The 17,476-nt window shown below is 39.2% G+C and overlaps 1 protein-coding gene across 9 annotated transcripts in view; it reads right to left on the bottom strand.

Annotated features, from left to right (window-relative positions):
• LOC123980590 (phospholipid-transporting ATPase ABCA1-like) overlaps positions 1–17,476 on the bottom strand; it is a 202,869-nt gene that overhangs the window by 115,715 nt on the left and 69,678 nt on the right. For all 9 annotated transcript variants that reach the window (XM_046065044.1, XM_046065046.1, XM_046065045.1 and 6 more), the window contains 3 exons: positions 14,211–14,408; positions 8,343–8,548; positions 7,490–7,666 (listed from right to left, as the gene is read on the bottom strand). In XM_046065044.1, coding sequence (XP_045921000.1) covers positions 7,490–7,666; positions 8,343–8,548; positions 14,211–14,408 — 581 coding nt within the window. The remainder of the gene's footprint in view (positions 1–7,489; positions 7,667–8,342; positions 8,549–14,210; positions 14,409–17,476) is intronic.

The following is a 17,476-nucleotide window of genomic DNA, read 5'->3' as shown; positions in this document are numbered from 1 at the left end:
TTACCATAATTGTTAGTTAGCCCTGCATGGGTGCATTTTTCAGGAGGTGATTTTTAATCAGATTTTTTCTCCTTATTTGTGAATATATGATGTTTTATACTTTGATGTACTCCTCCTAGCAGGATAACCAGATCCAGTTAGAAGTGGTCAGAAAAGCCTTAAAGACTCTGATGATGCTTTATTGTGAAGATTGTTAAGTATAATTAGTGGGTGAAATTTAACTTCTTGCAGTATCCAAAAGACATGAAAAGTCAGAGCTGTTACAGGCCTTGAGTAACGACATCGCGGCTGTGGCAATCATCACTGCTTGCAGCTTTAATACTTATTTTTCTACAACTTATTTTACTGTCAACTGTCTTTTTAAAAACAGCTCTTTCCGCTTTCTATCACCTCACTGCGGCCGCTTTCATTTTCCTGGGTAACTTGACATTATATCAAGAGATGAGTAGATTCATTTTAAGTTTCAGTTATGCAAAATGTTGTTTAGTATAAACAGATTTGTCAGTACATCAGCTGATGATGAAAGTTTAGGACTGTCTTGCAAACACAACAAAGAGATTAAGTTAGTTCCACTGAGACCTTAGAGGAAGATCAGTTATATGAGAACTTGAATGAGAGGAAGTTCAGTTATACCAGAACTTGAATGAGAGACAGATAAGAGTTGTTTTCAGGGACACTTCCGCTACCCTCATGGGATGGATCACTTGCAAACGACACGCCTTGAAAGCAGCGAGGGAAGATTGGTTGACACAGAGTTTTAAAAAGTTCAGATCCAGAGCAACTAAAATTAAAATCTGTTACAAGATTACATAAATAAAATTGCCTCTATGAACCTGGAAATATAATACACTTGAGCACCTTTTCTAGGGAGGTAAACAGTCTCAAGTAGCAAATGCACCAGGTTGCATACTTATTCTGGTATTATCTGCTCCCTGTTCTACCCTAACATCTCTGTAACAGCTGACAGTCTGTGTGGCTTAACTCATTCTGCGACTTCTAGCACAGGAGGGGGAGAGATATGTCATGCACACCGTGTCTGACACTGACAACCTTGCCACCAGATGCTCTTGAATTATACATTCGTTGATCGATCAAAGGTGCTTAAGTAACAGAACTCCAGGCGGATCTGCGTTACAGGGCTCCAGTTACATTGGCAGCCTGACCTAAATTTAGGGAAGCTGGAAGACTGATTTCACAGTAAATCGAGAGATAGTAGAGCACAGCCTCCCCAGAGGTTGGCGTACGATGCAAAAAAAAAGAAAAGAAAAATAGCTTCCTTTCCATTTTCAGCAAATTTACCGTTGAGTTACTTGGCTGGCTGTAACTGAGCAAGTCATTGAAGGGAACAGACTTCATTCAATGCGGATTATCTCATTGCTGGTACAAATGATTGCTTCAGGAAAAATGTGCATGTGGTTATGGCATAAAGAGTACTTAGGACCCATATGTAATGTGTTTTTTCTTTTTTTGTAACAGCAAAATCACATCTAAAAATTGAAGTTTAATTTCATTATTGAGAAACAGCTGAAGTTTAAATATCATTTTATAGTTTTAAAATGCATATCTTTGTACATTTAGCAGAGAAAAATTATAAAAACGGTTAACCGTTGATAGTGACGCACTACTTTCATTAGTCCTTGCTGAATACTTTCTGAATAATTCTATAAATATTAATTACAGGATGTGAAAAATATTTAGACTTGTAAAAGCCAAGAACTATTGCTTACATTACAATATATTATTTAACATCAAACTGATAATAAGGTAGGCATCCAATTATGTATTGTTACTGTGAGTTCAAGACCAGTGAGAGATGAAAGCAAGCAAGACAGTTTTGTCTTTATACTTTCAGCAGGCATAGGTTTACACACTTATATGCATGTTATTATGCTATATAACGCTAACAAATATATATAAAAGTTTCTACAGTTTGGATTTGTTTTCAGCAAAAGCTAATGTTTGTAAATGTGAATCCAGTGATTGGAAAGCAGAGAATATCTTCATTTAATTGACAGTGATTCTGAAATGGCATTCTGCTTGTATAAAAAAAAAACAACTGTGAAAAATGATTTTAACTTCCAAATGCACCAAAGCTTTGTATGCTTGGACAGTATGAATACTGTAGCACCTGCCATTGAGCATCTGTCTGATGCTACAAAATGCCACACAGGATTAAACTATTAAATAAATAAACTCATCAATGCACTCTCATGATTTGGCTCGCTGCTTCCCCAGTCCTAGGCCCTGTTTCAGAAAACGGGTTTAGTGAAAACTCTGAGTAAGTTGAGCCCGAGATGAGGGAAACTCTGGGTTTTCGGTTTCAGAGACCGAGATCAGATAAACTCTAACCCCGGCAACTTACACTGTGAACCTAACCTCCTCGGGAGGAGGTTTACTTCAACAAATGTTGAGTTTCTCTCTGACTCCTCCCCTCCTGCGGAGCCTGAAGCGGCTGTCTGACATTTCCTCATTCATACTGTCGATATCAAAGCACGTATTGGAACGCAATTAGGCCTACGTCTTTAGAAACATCGATATCACGGTTAGATAGGCTATAGACCGTTTTGTTTTTTACCCAAACATGATCTTGAACATAACCGCTTTTATGATCAATCTGTCATCGATGTATGGACAGAGAGTTATCTTTGTACAGCACAGAATAAAATCTATAAGCTACACTGTCCTTCTTTATAACACAGTGACTCTGTGGACATAAAGGCAGCTGTCAGGTTGGCAACAGTTACACAAAAACACTTACCTTGAGCTACATTACAGCAGTAGGCCTAATCACTGTTTAAATTAATCTGTACAAAACTGATCAATGAACAGTAATCTTTCATATTGTAGTCGCACTGATTGGAACATTCGTAGGAATCAACTGGATACGATTTGAAAATTTCTGAGTGAGGATGACTGTGGTGCAGCTGAAACAAATAAACGTAGTTTAAAAGTGAGTTTTTCATTACTAGCTTCATACAGCATTTCATAAAATATGAAATGAGCAAGACTGTATTAATGTAAAACAGACGTCTAAAGCTTTACAGTCAGTTTGGACCTAGACAAATTTTCCACTGCAAACAAATCATTAATAGACTAACCTACTGAGTTGGACTGTGACTTCACAATCACAGTTCCAGGAGTAGGTTATAGCCTAAACTATGTCTAATCTGTTCAGTTAAATGTTTTCATCTTCAGTTAGCCTGTTACCACCGGCATTTTGGGATACAGCTGAATAAATAGGCCTGTAGCCTATTTAAAATGAATGTAATGGGCTGTAGGAGAATTCCACTACTTTATCATTCATTAAGGAAATCCCAGCGTGGTGAATAATTAATGAGCAATGCTGCATAAAATGTAGCCTACCTAATATTGTTAACATATTGATCCTTCCTCTACTCCTGCGTTTTAAAATAAATAGCCTATCATGCTCCGCATTGGGACGCATTCATATTTCTAACTCCACCCGATTAAAATGGAGGCTCTGCCTTTATTTACCTGTTGCCATGGTGAATAGTAGTATCGGAGCTCCATTGACGATGGCTTTTTTTCATCCCCATACATGCGCTTCCATCAGGTTCAGCATACTCAGAGTTGATTGAATTTATTCTGATAGGCTTTTCTGAAACTGAACACTCGGAGTCAACTCAGAGCTCAGGGTTAAGCTCAGAGTTGGTTTAACCTGCTTTCTGAAACAGGGCCATAGTGTGTTCTGTCTATTTTCCCTCTCCCTTGTGTTTTTATTTTGTCATCTGTCTGTCCTATGTGTGTGGGTGTGGTGCTCCTGGTTCTCTCTCTCCTCATCAGGACACCTGTGACTTCCTACTCACCTGAAACAGATTCTGCAATCACCTCTCCTGTCTTAAACCCCTCTCGCCTCTCTGCCTGCACTCAGCTCCAGCCTCACAGTGGATTTCAAAGCACCATTCCCACCTGTTGTTCACTAAAACCCCTGTACCTGTTGCTAACTGTGCTGCCGTGTCTGCTCCTGAATCTTACACAGCCCTTACTAATATGCACAGCTGTTATTGTGCGCTTGGCTTCAGCACTAACCAACATGTTGTTTGGCTACTCACTGAAGCCCTGCATTCTGACCATTTACCATTTACAAAATATATATTATCTGGTCATCCTTGTATCCAAACTGTTGAGCCAAGAAAATAAATATACAGCCTATACTATTCATGTCTTTGCTCTCCACTGTTCTCTTATGTAAGCACAGATAAATAATATTTGTTGATCTGGAATTACAGTGCATTATAAGCCCTTCTGGGGCTGTGGCTACAAAGAAGTCTTTCAACATGTAAAGAATCATACAGCAAATATGTTCTGGTGTTATTAATACAGCTTTTGCCCAGAGCACAAGCACTATGAACATGAAGCAAAATATCAACAGCTTATTTTGCTTGCTATGAGCTTCAGATGTCTCAAATGTGCTCAACTACTTCGCCCACTCTCAGTAGCAACAATGCCTAGGCTAATTAGCTACAGTAGATGGACAATGGCATATTTCTCCCATATCATTGAGTTAAATATTCCTCACCTCCACTGCAGCCCTATGTTATGCATTGCTGAAAGCAGCCTTAGATCTCACATCAAGCCCATGTGAATGTGAAAGACCTATTGATAGGGAGCACAGCCTCGGGATCCAAACAAGAGATGCCTCTGATTCAGGAGTATGCGATGGCACAGAGGCCGCTGATAAAGGACCAGCAAGGGTCAAGCTTTATCCCACAGCGTCATCTCGGGCCTGCACATAATGTGAATACAAAGACAGCGGGAGCAAATACAGTTTGGTTATCTCATGTTCGAAATGCCAACAGGGTCAGCTGTGGTTGAAGTGGTCCAGATTGCAGGTGCGTTACAGCCAACAGCGGTGAGGAGGAAATGAGGAACGCAAAAGGGAAATGATTTCAAAGGCGGGGTCTGTTGATCAGTATTGGGGTCAGTGCAGATAAGCCTTGGTAGCTGAAGTTTATCAATGAAGTAGAATTATTATTCTAGCAGAAACTAATGTTTTAGATGACAACAGTTTGCTGAGCGTTAATCAAAATATTTTGTTGTGTAAATTGTACATGATGTACTTAAACCTAAATAGTAAAAACAATTAATTAAATGACTACAATTCATCTCCAACTTCCACAATGAATAAACTTCATCTATTTTAAAACCTATTATATTTTTCATGTAATACTGCTAGTACAACCACATGTAGTTTTATACATATAGATACTTATTATGTTTATTGTCTATCCATTGATTGTACATACATGTATATTATTCATCTCTTATTTCCCAGTCGGAGTACATATTGTCTATTCTGAATGCTACGTCTGAAAGTATTTAAATTCTGAAGGTTTTCAATGACATCTTAAAGTCCGATTTGACCTTTTTTCTAAACTGAGCAACAGTTACACAGCAGACCGCAAACATGTTCATCTGAATGCACAATGTTCTTTCCTGCCTATTAGCTGGCAGTTCAAGATGAAAATAATTACCACCCATCATTCCTCTCTGTGCTGTAGCGCATCTTCCTTTGTGTGATTTCACTCTCAATTATTTATAAATGAAATAGCAGTTTTCAAGTGTTAATAATTTATAGAAATGCCCGAATGGCTAGGCAGGCAAAAGAGTAAATGGTGGAGGGACTAAGGGTATTGCGGTGCTTTATGGCTCCCATTTATCTTCTGTGATTATTAATCATTTGTTTTAGGATGATGAAACTGAGGCGATGTGGCTGGCATTAGCAAATAAGCTGTACCATGAATGTCTAATTTCAGATCTTTATCACAGCAATGAAATTGGTGCTTTTTATTTGAAAACCACTATCAGAAGTGGCATGCTGAATATGAAACAGGCAACCTCTGAAAGTGCTGTGCATTACTAGGATGTGGAGGAATGTGGTGCCAAGATTGGTTGTTATTGTTCTTTAAAGAAAGGTACAGAAAAAAAATGCACAAAAGGTTAATAGTAGGGATGTCAGTCTTTCATCAGCAGTGTTTCTAGCCGCTAATGTATGGAGGAGATGATTTTGCGCTTAAGTTAATTCAAAATGCCAAAATTCCTCTCAGATGAATATCTCCACTGGGCGAAATATTTAGTTCAACTTCCCTCCAATTAGTACTTCTGAAACTGTCCTATTCACTGGCATGCCAAACCAAGTGCACCCACTTAGGCAGTTAAAATTAAAATATGAAATATGTGTCTTAAACCAGGTTTACTGAAGCAGCTACAAAATAAAGTGCAATGCGGTGAGGCTGCTTTTAATCTTGAAGGCACAATGAGAATATAAATCAGAAGGAAGTAAACACTTCATAAAGAACCACCAAAAAAACCCTCAGATGATGAAAACCATATTAATAAATCCACTACACTGAATATGCTTTTCATAGCACTGATGGGTTTTCTATGTCTTCAAGACAAACATGTGGTACCAAATAGGGCATTATTATTCAAAACATGTATTTCAACAACCCCATGCTTGTAGATATTAGCAGCCCAAATGCATCTTCAAGAGAAAGTCTTCTTCTTGCTTCAACCTCTTTACATATGTTGAACCAAACACCCTCTGAAGGTTGCTTTACTGTAAATTCTATGCTATTCCAAGTTCATAATATTTTTAAATTAGATCCCTAATCTCTGGAACTGCATTTTCCCACGGGGTGTAAATATTTTGTGTCTACTGAAAGGGGCGTATTGTGTTCTTGGACTTAAACCTCGCCGGTAATTATCTTTTCTCTTGTTGGCGTCACTGAGCTTTTCCTTTATTAATGGAGATCATAGTGTTGTGTGGATGTGCGTAATTTCCCAGACTCTGAGGAAATCTTGGCTGTGGAAGATTAAGACTGATACCACCTCATCTCTGTCCCCAGGTGAATGGTCTAACATGATAGAGCCCAGTATCAATGGATGCACAACACAGATGGAGTTCCGCTGTCGATCTTTGCATCAGACGTGGGATACGCTGTGCTCACTTTGTTGAGAATGAAATGCCTCAGAAATACAAGGAAGTACGGTTCTCATGATGGTTTGTTAAATAATTCAGCATGCATTAACTATTCAACATTTCCTGTGGTTTGACTAAAATCAATAGTTTTGACCCACTCTTTTCTTCTAGCAACCATCATTCATTTCTGTTCGTTTGCTGATCCTCAGTTCCTGGTTAAATGTATCCTGAAGGATGTTTTCATTATTGACTTTTAACAGTGGCATCATTAGAGGAGTTCCATTCAGCTGTGATCAGCGACGGCATAGGACACTAGCAGAAGAGCAACATAGATGTTAAAGAAAGGGTAGGTTAGACAAATAAGAAGGAGCATCTTGACGTTTCCACAGGGAAATCTGGGGGGCCTGAGTGACTGATAAGAACATAACTCAACTCTTTGGTGGCAGTGAGTGGCAACTCCCAAGAGCGAGCAGCATTTTATTGCTGTAATACCTCCTTTCTCTTTCACTAATCACAAGTCTGACAGATAAGAGCTTTTGTACTCACACGTCATCCACGAAGCAAGGGTATGGCATTTGCTGGGCATATACGCCAAGGGGTTGGGTCTTTGACGTTTGCACTCGTATAATTCCATGGTCCATCATATCCTGCAGGTAGGCGAAGCCTCCCCATATATAGCGCAGGTCGTTAAAGGAGTTGTCTCGGGCCCCAGGAGACCATGACCTTATTAAAAGCAGACAAACCATGATCTGTCTTGGCAAAGGGCAAGTAAACTACAACCAGAATGGTCAGGAAGACTGTCAGAGAATCATGACTTTTTTAAGAGGTCATATTTTTTTTACACTCAACTTTAAAATACAAAAACTCTTTTGGTAAACAGAAAGGACATCAAACCCAGCATCTTCTTCAATCTATGGGCTTAAATGAATACTTTGACATTTTGGAAAATCTGCTTATCAGCTGTCTTGCCAAGAGTTGTGAAGATTGATACTGCTCGAATGTCTGTACATTAAATATGAAACTAAAGCCAGCAGGTGATCAGATTATCTTTGCACGAATACCAGCACCTCTATTTAACACAGCTCACTTTAAATCTTGTTTGGTTAATTACCAGCATTTACCTTTAGTCAGAGCCAGGCTAGCCTCTTCTCTAGTCTTACGCTAAGATAAGCTAATCATCTTTTAGCCCGAGCCTGATCTCAGTCTTTTCATCTAACTCTCAGCAAGAATGCGAATAAGCTTATTTCCCCAAAATGTGAAATTATTCCATTAATTCTAGCTATGAAATTTGTTGAAAAATAAAAATAGTTACAGTTTTTCACTAAGTAAATGTTGTATTTTAATAGGTATGATAACCCCGTATTTGTATTAAACAGAGCGGCTGAGCTGTATCACATACCTCTCTTTCACTTTGTTGCTACGCTCTGCCTCATCGATGTCCATGCGAATTTTGTATTTGACATAAGGAGGGGGACGGCTGGAACCAGGCTGGAGGTTTTCAAAGACAACACTTGCCCAATACGTACCATTCTTCAGAAGCTCCAGTGCTTTCCTCACCAGATGGCCTTCAGTGGGGGCTGCCTCAAACTTATTCAGGTCTAAACACTGTCAACAAATACAGAGGTATCAAAAAAATGCATTTCTTTTCTATAATCTTCTTACGGGAAATCATTCCCATTTTATATACATTTTTAGTATCCACAAAAGAGGGGATAAAACAGAAGCAGGCATGAACTCACTGTCAGAATGGCAGATGGATATTTAGGGAAAAGTATCACTCAGCTATTGACTAAACCACGCAGACTCTAGTTCCAAATTATATAGAGCTGCCAGGGGGTGGGAAATGTTTTGGGCTTCATACAAGCAAATGAGATACAGCCTTACTAGCACTCCCTGTTCTGTAGCCCTGTCCCCCTGTTTCATGAGACGATAATGAGCTAGCCATCCTGGGAGGCAGTCACACCTGACAGCTGTCTGTGCATCTCAGTGCTGCAATAGTTTTATCATGTCTCCCCCAGGATTCCCTAGTCTGTATTCCATATCAGAAATCACAGTAACAGCATTACTTCAGTACATACTAGTGAGGATATCGAGGGCAGGGGAATGGTTACATGAGGCCAAAGTTTGGACGAGTGATGAGTGAAATATATGGAATATAATGCTCTACATAATCCAGGTAAAGGAGCTACATGTTAACTGCAACATCTGATGAATAATTTAATCATAGTAGATCACCATTTGAAGTAACTAGCAGTAAAAAACGATGTTCTTACGTGTATAATAATATATGGTATCGCATTCTACGGCATTTCCAAATGGCCTTCAGACGCTTTCATGTGCCTATTTAATCTTTAAATATCAGCACCATTCTCTGTCACTACAAGCCTTACCAATCATGATGTTTGTAGAAGGCAAGATTGTTTATACATTTTGGGTTGCTTTCCTTTTGTCTTTGACCGCTGGGCCAGCAGCTAAGCTATGCTGTGCAGTATCATCAATCTGACTCCGGCTCTGGACTGAGAAACTGGTGGCACTGATAGCTTTGCCAATCTTGGCCTACTTCAGAGGAACAACCAGGACAACACACTGAGTTGTTTTGGTCATGGTAGCATCATGCTTGTAGAGACTGTGTGCACGCCACAGACTGATAGTTACGTGATAGGATTAGCATGGGTGTCTCCCAATTCCATTATAAGCATATGATGAAGTTACTTGCCAACGTAGTGGTCAAGTGGCTGAGCAAGTGTTAGTTACAAGTTCTTGTAAAAGATCTACTATACATACTACAAATAAACTTTATTTGCTCATGTTGGAGAGACTTCAGAAGGTATAGTAGTTCATAAAGTCATCCTTCTATAAGTCATCCTGACAGAAATGAATCAAGTGTCCGTAAGGTTTAACCAAACATTACTATATTGCACCGCAACATGCTTAATTGGCAACAGACCAGTGTAATCTGAAGCTAGATATGGAGTTTCATTCCGAGGTTTATGAACATTTTAAATTCAACTGTTTTATTAATAGCACCATGATCCTATTAAATTGTGGGACAGTTCATAAATGAAGCAGGGCAGCACCAGTTTGTAGGTCTAATTTAGGTCGCTGCTATTAAAGGGATGCAGCCCGATTCTTCAGTGTTTATGACGGTGGTGGCACCATAGAGATAATCCAAGTCAATTCTAAAACTAGCTTATATGCTTTTCACGTGTCATTTCACGCCATTCAGTCTCTACTGACTTATATTGTGCAGAGACGGCTGTGTTATTTTATGCGCAAATGTCAAAGAGAAAAACATCTGTCAGGTGACATAGTAAAAAGAGTGAAAAAGGCTGGGTAAGGACGAGGCTGGGGTGGATGGATGGGTCAAACAAACAAAGTATTTTCACCCAGGAGACCGCTGTTCAGTGTCCCATGTGAAATCTTATTATAATGTATGCAAGTTAACTTACATACTTATTTACCTGTGGCCCTAATTTGCATTACTATATTGAATCTTATCATCTTGAATTGCCTTGTCAAGACTGAAAGTATATGCTGTTCAGCCTTAAAGGTTCAGTGTGTGGGATATATGAGGCTCTATTGACAGAAATGCAACATAATATCCATAACTATGTTTTCAGTGGTGTAAAAAGACACCATTACATGGTGGTTGAAAATATAAGGCATTATAATTGATGCCATTGTTATGGTGTTCGGTTAGCTGAGTTGGTACACGACTCTTACCCCGAAGGTTGTGTGTTTGATCTCACCTTGGGACATTTTTTTTTTCTCTCTTGAACAAATGACGACTGTTTCTCAGGCTCACATTACAGCATGTGTTTGTGTTTCCGTGTTTGATCCACATCGGAGGCTTTGTCATTTCCCCAGTATCTCCAGGCAGACGACATTTAGGGGAAATCAAGTTTTCTGACGGCTCTTTCAGAGGTGTGTCAAGCAGGCTACAGACTCTTTTAAGTAAAAGCTCTTAGTTCAACTCCAAGTAAAGCATTACAGTACACAAGCATCTCAAACTTTTATTTTTTAGGTAAAGCCACTAAAGAGGAAGTGATTATGTGAGAAACTGTTGCTGTCATGACTGAGATCTATTTGAGCACCACTATCAAAGTATTTATTTATTTATATTTTTTGCCGCTTTGAAAGCACCGTAATCTGACCGCGGGCCACATATTACTGCTGGCGGGCAGTTTTGACGAGAATACATAATCGCAGAAAGAAGTTAGCTAGCTAGCTACGTTCGTGATAAAGGTGTTCACAGCACCCCGAAGCCCCTACCCTTACCATAACCATCAGAAATGTTAGTACCTAAACCTAAGTCAATGACTTTATGCATGTCGAGCGGCTAACCCTACAGCTGCGCTGTAGTGTTTCCTTTGTAAATATTCAACACATTCTCATCTCAATGCGTCATAACTGACGCTTTTAGATGCCGTGACAAATGTAAGGATTTTACGCTAAAGGTACCATTCAGCCTCTGTATGAAACGCCCCCGTTTGCTACGTTGCAGCAACACAAGGGAGGCTAACCATAACTGTTATCACGGCCGATGTGCGCAGCTCTATCTATTACATGGTTTATAATGGACTGTGGTGCAGAAACAGTGGCAGTGTTATACACTCTTGGCTTACATTTTCCATCTATCAGTGGCCAATTCGCAATAACATATGGTTTTACTGAATAATTAAGAAAATATAATTGCTTAATATAATCTACCTAAAGAAACCTAATTTCCTTATTGGCCACTCTCTGCTGTCAAGACAACCCCTTTTGTGCTCTGTCAGCCACCGTAGCTATCCTACGCTCTTTGAAAGGGTAGGGGGCAGTGGTAGACTGGACAGATGGTTGCAATTCGCAACCTTCACTGCTAGATGCCACTAAATCTTACACACTGAACCTTTAAGACTGAAAGAAGCTCTCTATTTCACTACAGATGTATACACCAGACAAGAAGACATCACAGTAAAGGATGTCTAATAACTGTCCTTATCCTGGTATCCATTTTGCAATTTCCATCAGGGCAGAAAATGGATTGCATTATGTTGGAATTTCATTGGCCATGTATGGCTAACCCCAAGGGCCCAACCTGCCATCTTACCTGCCTGTGGATTGATAAGTGTGTTCATGTGAGTGTGGCAGGTGGTGTGGGTGGTCTTTGTACATGATTTTGATCACACAATGTAGATAAAGAAGGGTTTTGCTGCAAACTGTGCCACAGATCAATATATCAATGTCAATTGTGTGTGTGTGTGTGTGTGTGTTCCGGCATCACTCTGTTTAACGCCTTTAAAGTTTCACTATACTCGGGCACATAACAATGTTTTTCTATGATTATCATGGAAGCAATGTAGCGACAGATCTTCCTGTGTACTTGGCAGTTTGGTAAGTCAAGGATATTAAACTTTAATGAATAAAAAACCAAAGTCTTTTCATGCTTGTTCTCCAAAAAACACGAAAGCTGATGGAGCAAGCAAGATTTAAAAAACAGCATGTCAAGAAAAGTCTTGATTTTGGTTTTAACAGCATCAGAGCACAGACACAGCATCAAAAGAGCTAAGAAGCAAAAAGCACTGTGCTGAACATGAACGCATTGTGTCTTAGATGCAAAGCACCCTGCGTACTTACTATAGCACCCCTGGTGTTCTGCCAGAGTTTTGTCAGAGTTGTGAACAGAAAGATACAGGAGTAAATGAAAAATCAGCAATCATGTAAGGGATACAGGATATTTGCCAGATCACTGTCTCAAGTGTGTAAGTAAAAATATGTGTGGTAACTGAAAAGCTGACACTGCAAATTGTTTGCATATCCTAACTGGGAAATTGTCATTGACGTTAAATAACGTAAAATAAATTGCTATTTTAATTAATGTTTAAAGCCCCCTCCGGTGTATTTAGACATTTCTATGATATTTCATATTTTTCTGAGTCATTTCCTTACAATGTTGATTACCCCCATTGTTGTTTGGTAAAACGGGGTTGTGACGTATGACTATAGTAATTCCATAAGTCATACGTCATTGCATACGCACACTGTCGTGCCTCATTAAAAAACTGTCACGCCGTCACGCCCCATTAAGTCAGAGCATCAAACCGATAAACATGGTTGTGAGCTAGCTAACCAATTTATCATGTAATTTACTTAGAACTTACAGTAGGTATGTCTCTCTGTGTCCGATTTTTGGTTTGTCTTTCTAGTTTAGTTAGCTTAGTTAACTTATTTGGAGTTAGACAGGCGTAGTTAGCTAGCATAGTTACTGCAGAAAGTTAGCCAACAGAGGGTCTTCATTTTATTTTTTAGTTTCCTGTGCTGTTCATTTTCATTATGGCATTTGTGCGTGTGGTGTTGGAGGAGAGATGACAGAAAACGCATCGCACTTTAACCTGCCACCGTATATTATACACAGTCGGCAACATGCATTTTACTGACGGCCGTTTTACCAATGCATCGGCGGAGGCACCCACCACACCGCCGCGGTAAAGTAAGCACACCATAAAACGTAGTGGGAGTTATCGTGTGCAGTGCGTAACAGGACCATCGACTGTATGATTGATAACAGCTGATACACGCACATTAGTTTCTATCACGGGTAAGTAATAGCTACTCCTGCCAGACAGTGTAACGTTATAAACTTTACAGTGTAGTGACAGCATATCGTTCGTGAACACTCCAGCCAGTCAGTTTTTGGTTGTCGTGGTAATGTATACGTCCGACTATTAACCACACCCCCATTCTCTGCTTGAGAAAGAACGTTCACCAAAAACGGCAGTTAAAACTGGCTGGAGGGGGGCTGTGCGTGTGTACATGCTGCTGCATTGGCTCAGCATGGCTAAAGTTAGCTCATCCATGGCAAACCAGCTACCCAGAAAAGAAAGCTGATACATGAGAATGTATCAGCTTCTTTTTGCTGAAATTTTAGTTTTGTTTGAGCACTTTAAAAGGGTCACAAAGCACTTCTTTTTAGCGCCAACTCCAACCAAAGAACTCACATGGGTAATATCAGGTGAATCCGATTAACAACAGAAGAGAGAAAAGAGAGGCTAAAAGAGAACAGTGGCATGAGGGAAGAAAAAATGTGTATTGCCAATTTCCTCACCAGTGAGAATTGCGTTTTAAAATAAATCTTAAATGTCAGAGACCAGCCTATTCTTTTTTCAAATCAAATCTTTCACTTGACTGAAGAGGTCACACAACCCTCCGGTGCATGAGTAGTCTGAAAGCTAGGTTCATGAGGTGATACACATTCAATAAAAGCACAGGCAAAAGAATTACATACACCAAGGAAGTTGGAGAGAAGCTTTAGGGTTTGGGTAGCGGTGTTGTAAACATCCCGCCAGTCGTAGGATGGCATGCCAGGTGGACGATCTTCTGGAGGCCCGTTGTATAGGGAGTTGGCAAGCAGCTCGGCAGTCCATCCTGTGCCGTTGAGACGCTGGTTGAGGACAGCAGCAAACAATGGATTCGCCAGCAGAGCCTGATTTAAAAAGCAAAGAAGATGGGTTCAATTATTGTTAGTCTGGTTAGTCTGTGAGGTTTGAAATGAATGTGTCGTGAATGCAGTGAAATCTGAATGAGGACTGAAGCGTTTTAGAAATCACTGTATTATTTTAGAAGAGAAAGCATGGGAGGCCAGCTTTGGACTTTGATGGTACTATATTATATATATATTTTATCTATGTATTTTTGTTGTGAGAAATAAACAGTTACAAGCTTCTCAGACAATAGCTACTGCATAATAAGATTACTTCACTCCCACCTGTTGGTTTAAATGTGTTACCCTGTATTTAGTAGCCACCACAACCACTCCCCTCACTCCCACTCAGTATTTCCACAGTTTCAGGCTGCTGTGAAATTACCGCCCTCATATTAATATAACACAGTTACCATAATGACAGTGTTACAACATAAACGGAAATTAAACTTAACGGTGGTAATTTACCTGTCATGTACACAGAGGAATACTGAAAAGAAATCTAATCCCAGTGAGATAATAAATTATTTAAAACACCTACTCCATACACTTAAAAAAAAAAAAAAAAATTTATTAAAAAAAAAATATATATATACACACACACACACACACCTACTCTTTCCAAACAAAGTATTCCATTATGTGTATAGTTCACACTTGAAAGTCGACCATGAGGACGGGAGAGGAAAGGGCGCTGTACGTCATCCAAGAATTGGGCCTTTAAAGTGCAAAATTCTGAGTTGAGATTCAGATATATTCTGGCCAGAGTGCTCAGTGGCATTTCAGTGTCAACACTTCTGATGATATTCTCCTTAACCTTAGGACAAAGTGTCAAATTAAGTAATCTCCATGCAGCATGTGACCTTTTAAAAAAAAGCATACTGGGTGCTACAGTAAGGACATGACCCATTAAAAATCAGTGTATTTTAAAGTCTGAGACATTTTGAAATAGCAGTAGCAGAGTCACGCTGGCAAATTGACCGTAACTGTAACTGGCTCAATAATTGAAATCTTCATCTAGCCACGACTGCATGTGGCCTAATTTTCAGTGGTATTTGACAGGTTACATGTCGAGGATATAAAAGTTATTTTCGAAAAAAAGTATGGGTCCTGTTTTATATATATATATATATATATTATAGCTTTTAATTAAAGCAACAGTTAAAGTTACAATCCTTAAGAAATCAAAACCCATTTTTGATACTATTATTATTAGCATTTTTCTGCAACAGTTCATAGCAAGAGTTCTGAGTATTTCTAACTTGAATGGCAGTCATATTGACCATATGCATTACAGACGGTGTATCATTTCAGTGTTTGCTCCTTTTTCCCGCTCTTGAAGATACCTCACTGAAACAACTTTTTGCTATTTCAAAGCTAAAACCTAGCTTTAGATTCATCTAGAGGAGGAACAAAATCTTTCAGCCTAAAACCAAACCGAAATGATTGAACAGGACATTTGTGACAAATGTCACAAGGTAGTGTGTGGCAGCACGTGGAAGGTAGGACATTACCTGTGTTGACTCAGAAGTGTCAGTGAAATTGATGCATGGTGTTTGCCCCCCCAAAATCGGTTTTCTTGCAGTTTGTTTCATACGCGTCCATAAAGGTTTTTACTATGCATTACTATGAAATGCATTATAGTGATGTTTTTATAAATTACTGTATCGTGTTCTGATATTTTTTATTACCTATCTTAACATTATATATCCATTTATTCTTACATTTTATATTGATTATTGAAATTATATGCAAATAATGTATGAACGGTCAGATTGACTGTAGTAGCTATAGAATTCTGGCAGTTTCAGTGTTAAAATCATTTGATTGGTGAAACTACAAAACAAGAGATTTTGGGATCATTTTTAAAATGACACAGAGCTATGGAACAAGAAGGACCAGCCATAGTGAGCTGTTAAATGAAAGACATTTTTTGGAATGACACCTCCAACCACTCAAAAAGGTCACACATTTCACTGTGCCCTACAGGTGTTGCCAAACCAACTGCACTGAGTACTGAAATCTTAATGATCACAACTTTTTATGTGTAAACACTATGTAAAGGCATGGGTAGTTACACTATGTCCAACAAATTTTCAACCACTCTTATTTGTAAGCCATTTCTGTCCAGTGTGTCCTATTCAGCTCTACATCCTAAATCTTCTATCTCAGATCTAGCTGTGGTGGTGATAGTAATTGGTCCATCAACGTAAAACATGTCTGCGACCTTGAAGGACCTCTGAAGATGACAAACCTCCGAAGCCACCAGCTTCGTAGCGAGAGGTGGAGAGAGAGAGCCGGGCTGGGAGAAAATGAAGACAAAGGAGGATTGCCGGCCCATTTGTGTAAAGGTTAGGGCTAGGGTAATGAATACCCTGGCTATATGGAGCTCCCGATGTCTGCTTCCCTCCAGCTGCCTATAAGCTCATTTGGAGTGACACTGGAGTAATGTCAGTGTCAAGGAAATACGGCAAGAGGCAAAAAGTGAGAGGGAGGGAAGGAGAGAGAGAAGTGGTGGCAAAGAGTCCATGTCCTCTACTTCTAGATAATCCTTTCTGCCAGGATGAAAATTATCCTGCACTTATCCATAATTACTTTCCTCCCTCTGTTTCCATATCTGACAGAAGGTGTAACAAATTGATATACACAACATGTATATTCTCACCTGCAGTATTCATGAGGCTCATCATTTTTTACTTAGTTTTAAAAGTACTAGGAAGCTGAATTATTGTATGCACCTATGCTTCAAAAGTCATTGCACCTTTTAGCCCAGCTAGGAAAATGCAGTGACGTGGAGGGAAAAAAAGCAAAATGAGCTGCTGATCAAGAGCCAGAGTCTTTCTATATAATATAAAAGTTATAATAGGCTGATTTTTACTTTTGGACAAAGTTTTTATGCTAAGCTAATGGTCTTTTGGCTGTAGCTTCATATTTATCATACAGATATGACAGTATTATCAATCTAACTGTGGGCATATTTCCCAAAATCAGTACTGCAGGTGAAATTAGACATATTAGCATACATTAGCATATTACATTTTTACAATCTGAATAAGTGTAACTTCTTTAGA

The sequence above is a fragment of the Micropterus dolomieu genome, linkage group LG12, assembly GCF_021292245.1.
Source record: "Micropterus dolomieu isolate WLL.071019.BEF.003 ecotype Adirondacks linkage group LG12, ASM2129224v1, whole genome shotgun sequence".
NCBI classification, from domain to species: domain Eukaryota; kingdom Metazoa; phylum Chordata; class Actinopteri; order Centrarchiformes; family Centrarchidae; genus Micropterus; species Micropterus dolomieu.
This window is presented reverse-complemented; position numbering and strand designations above follow the sequence as displayed.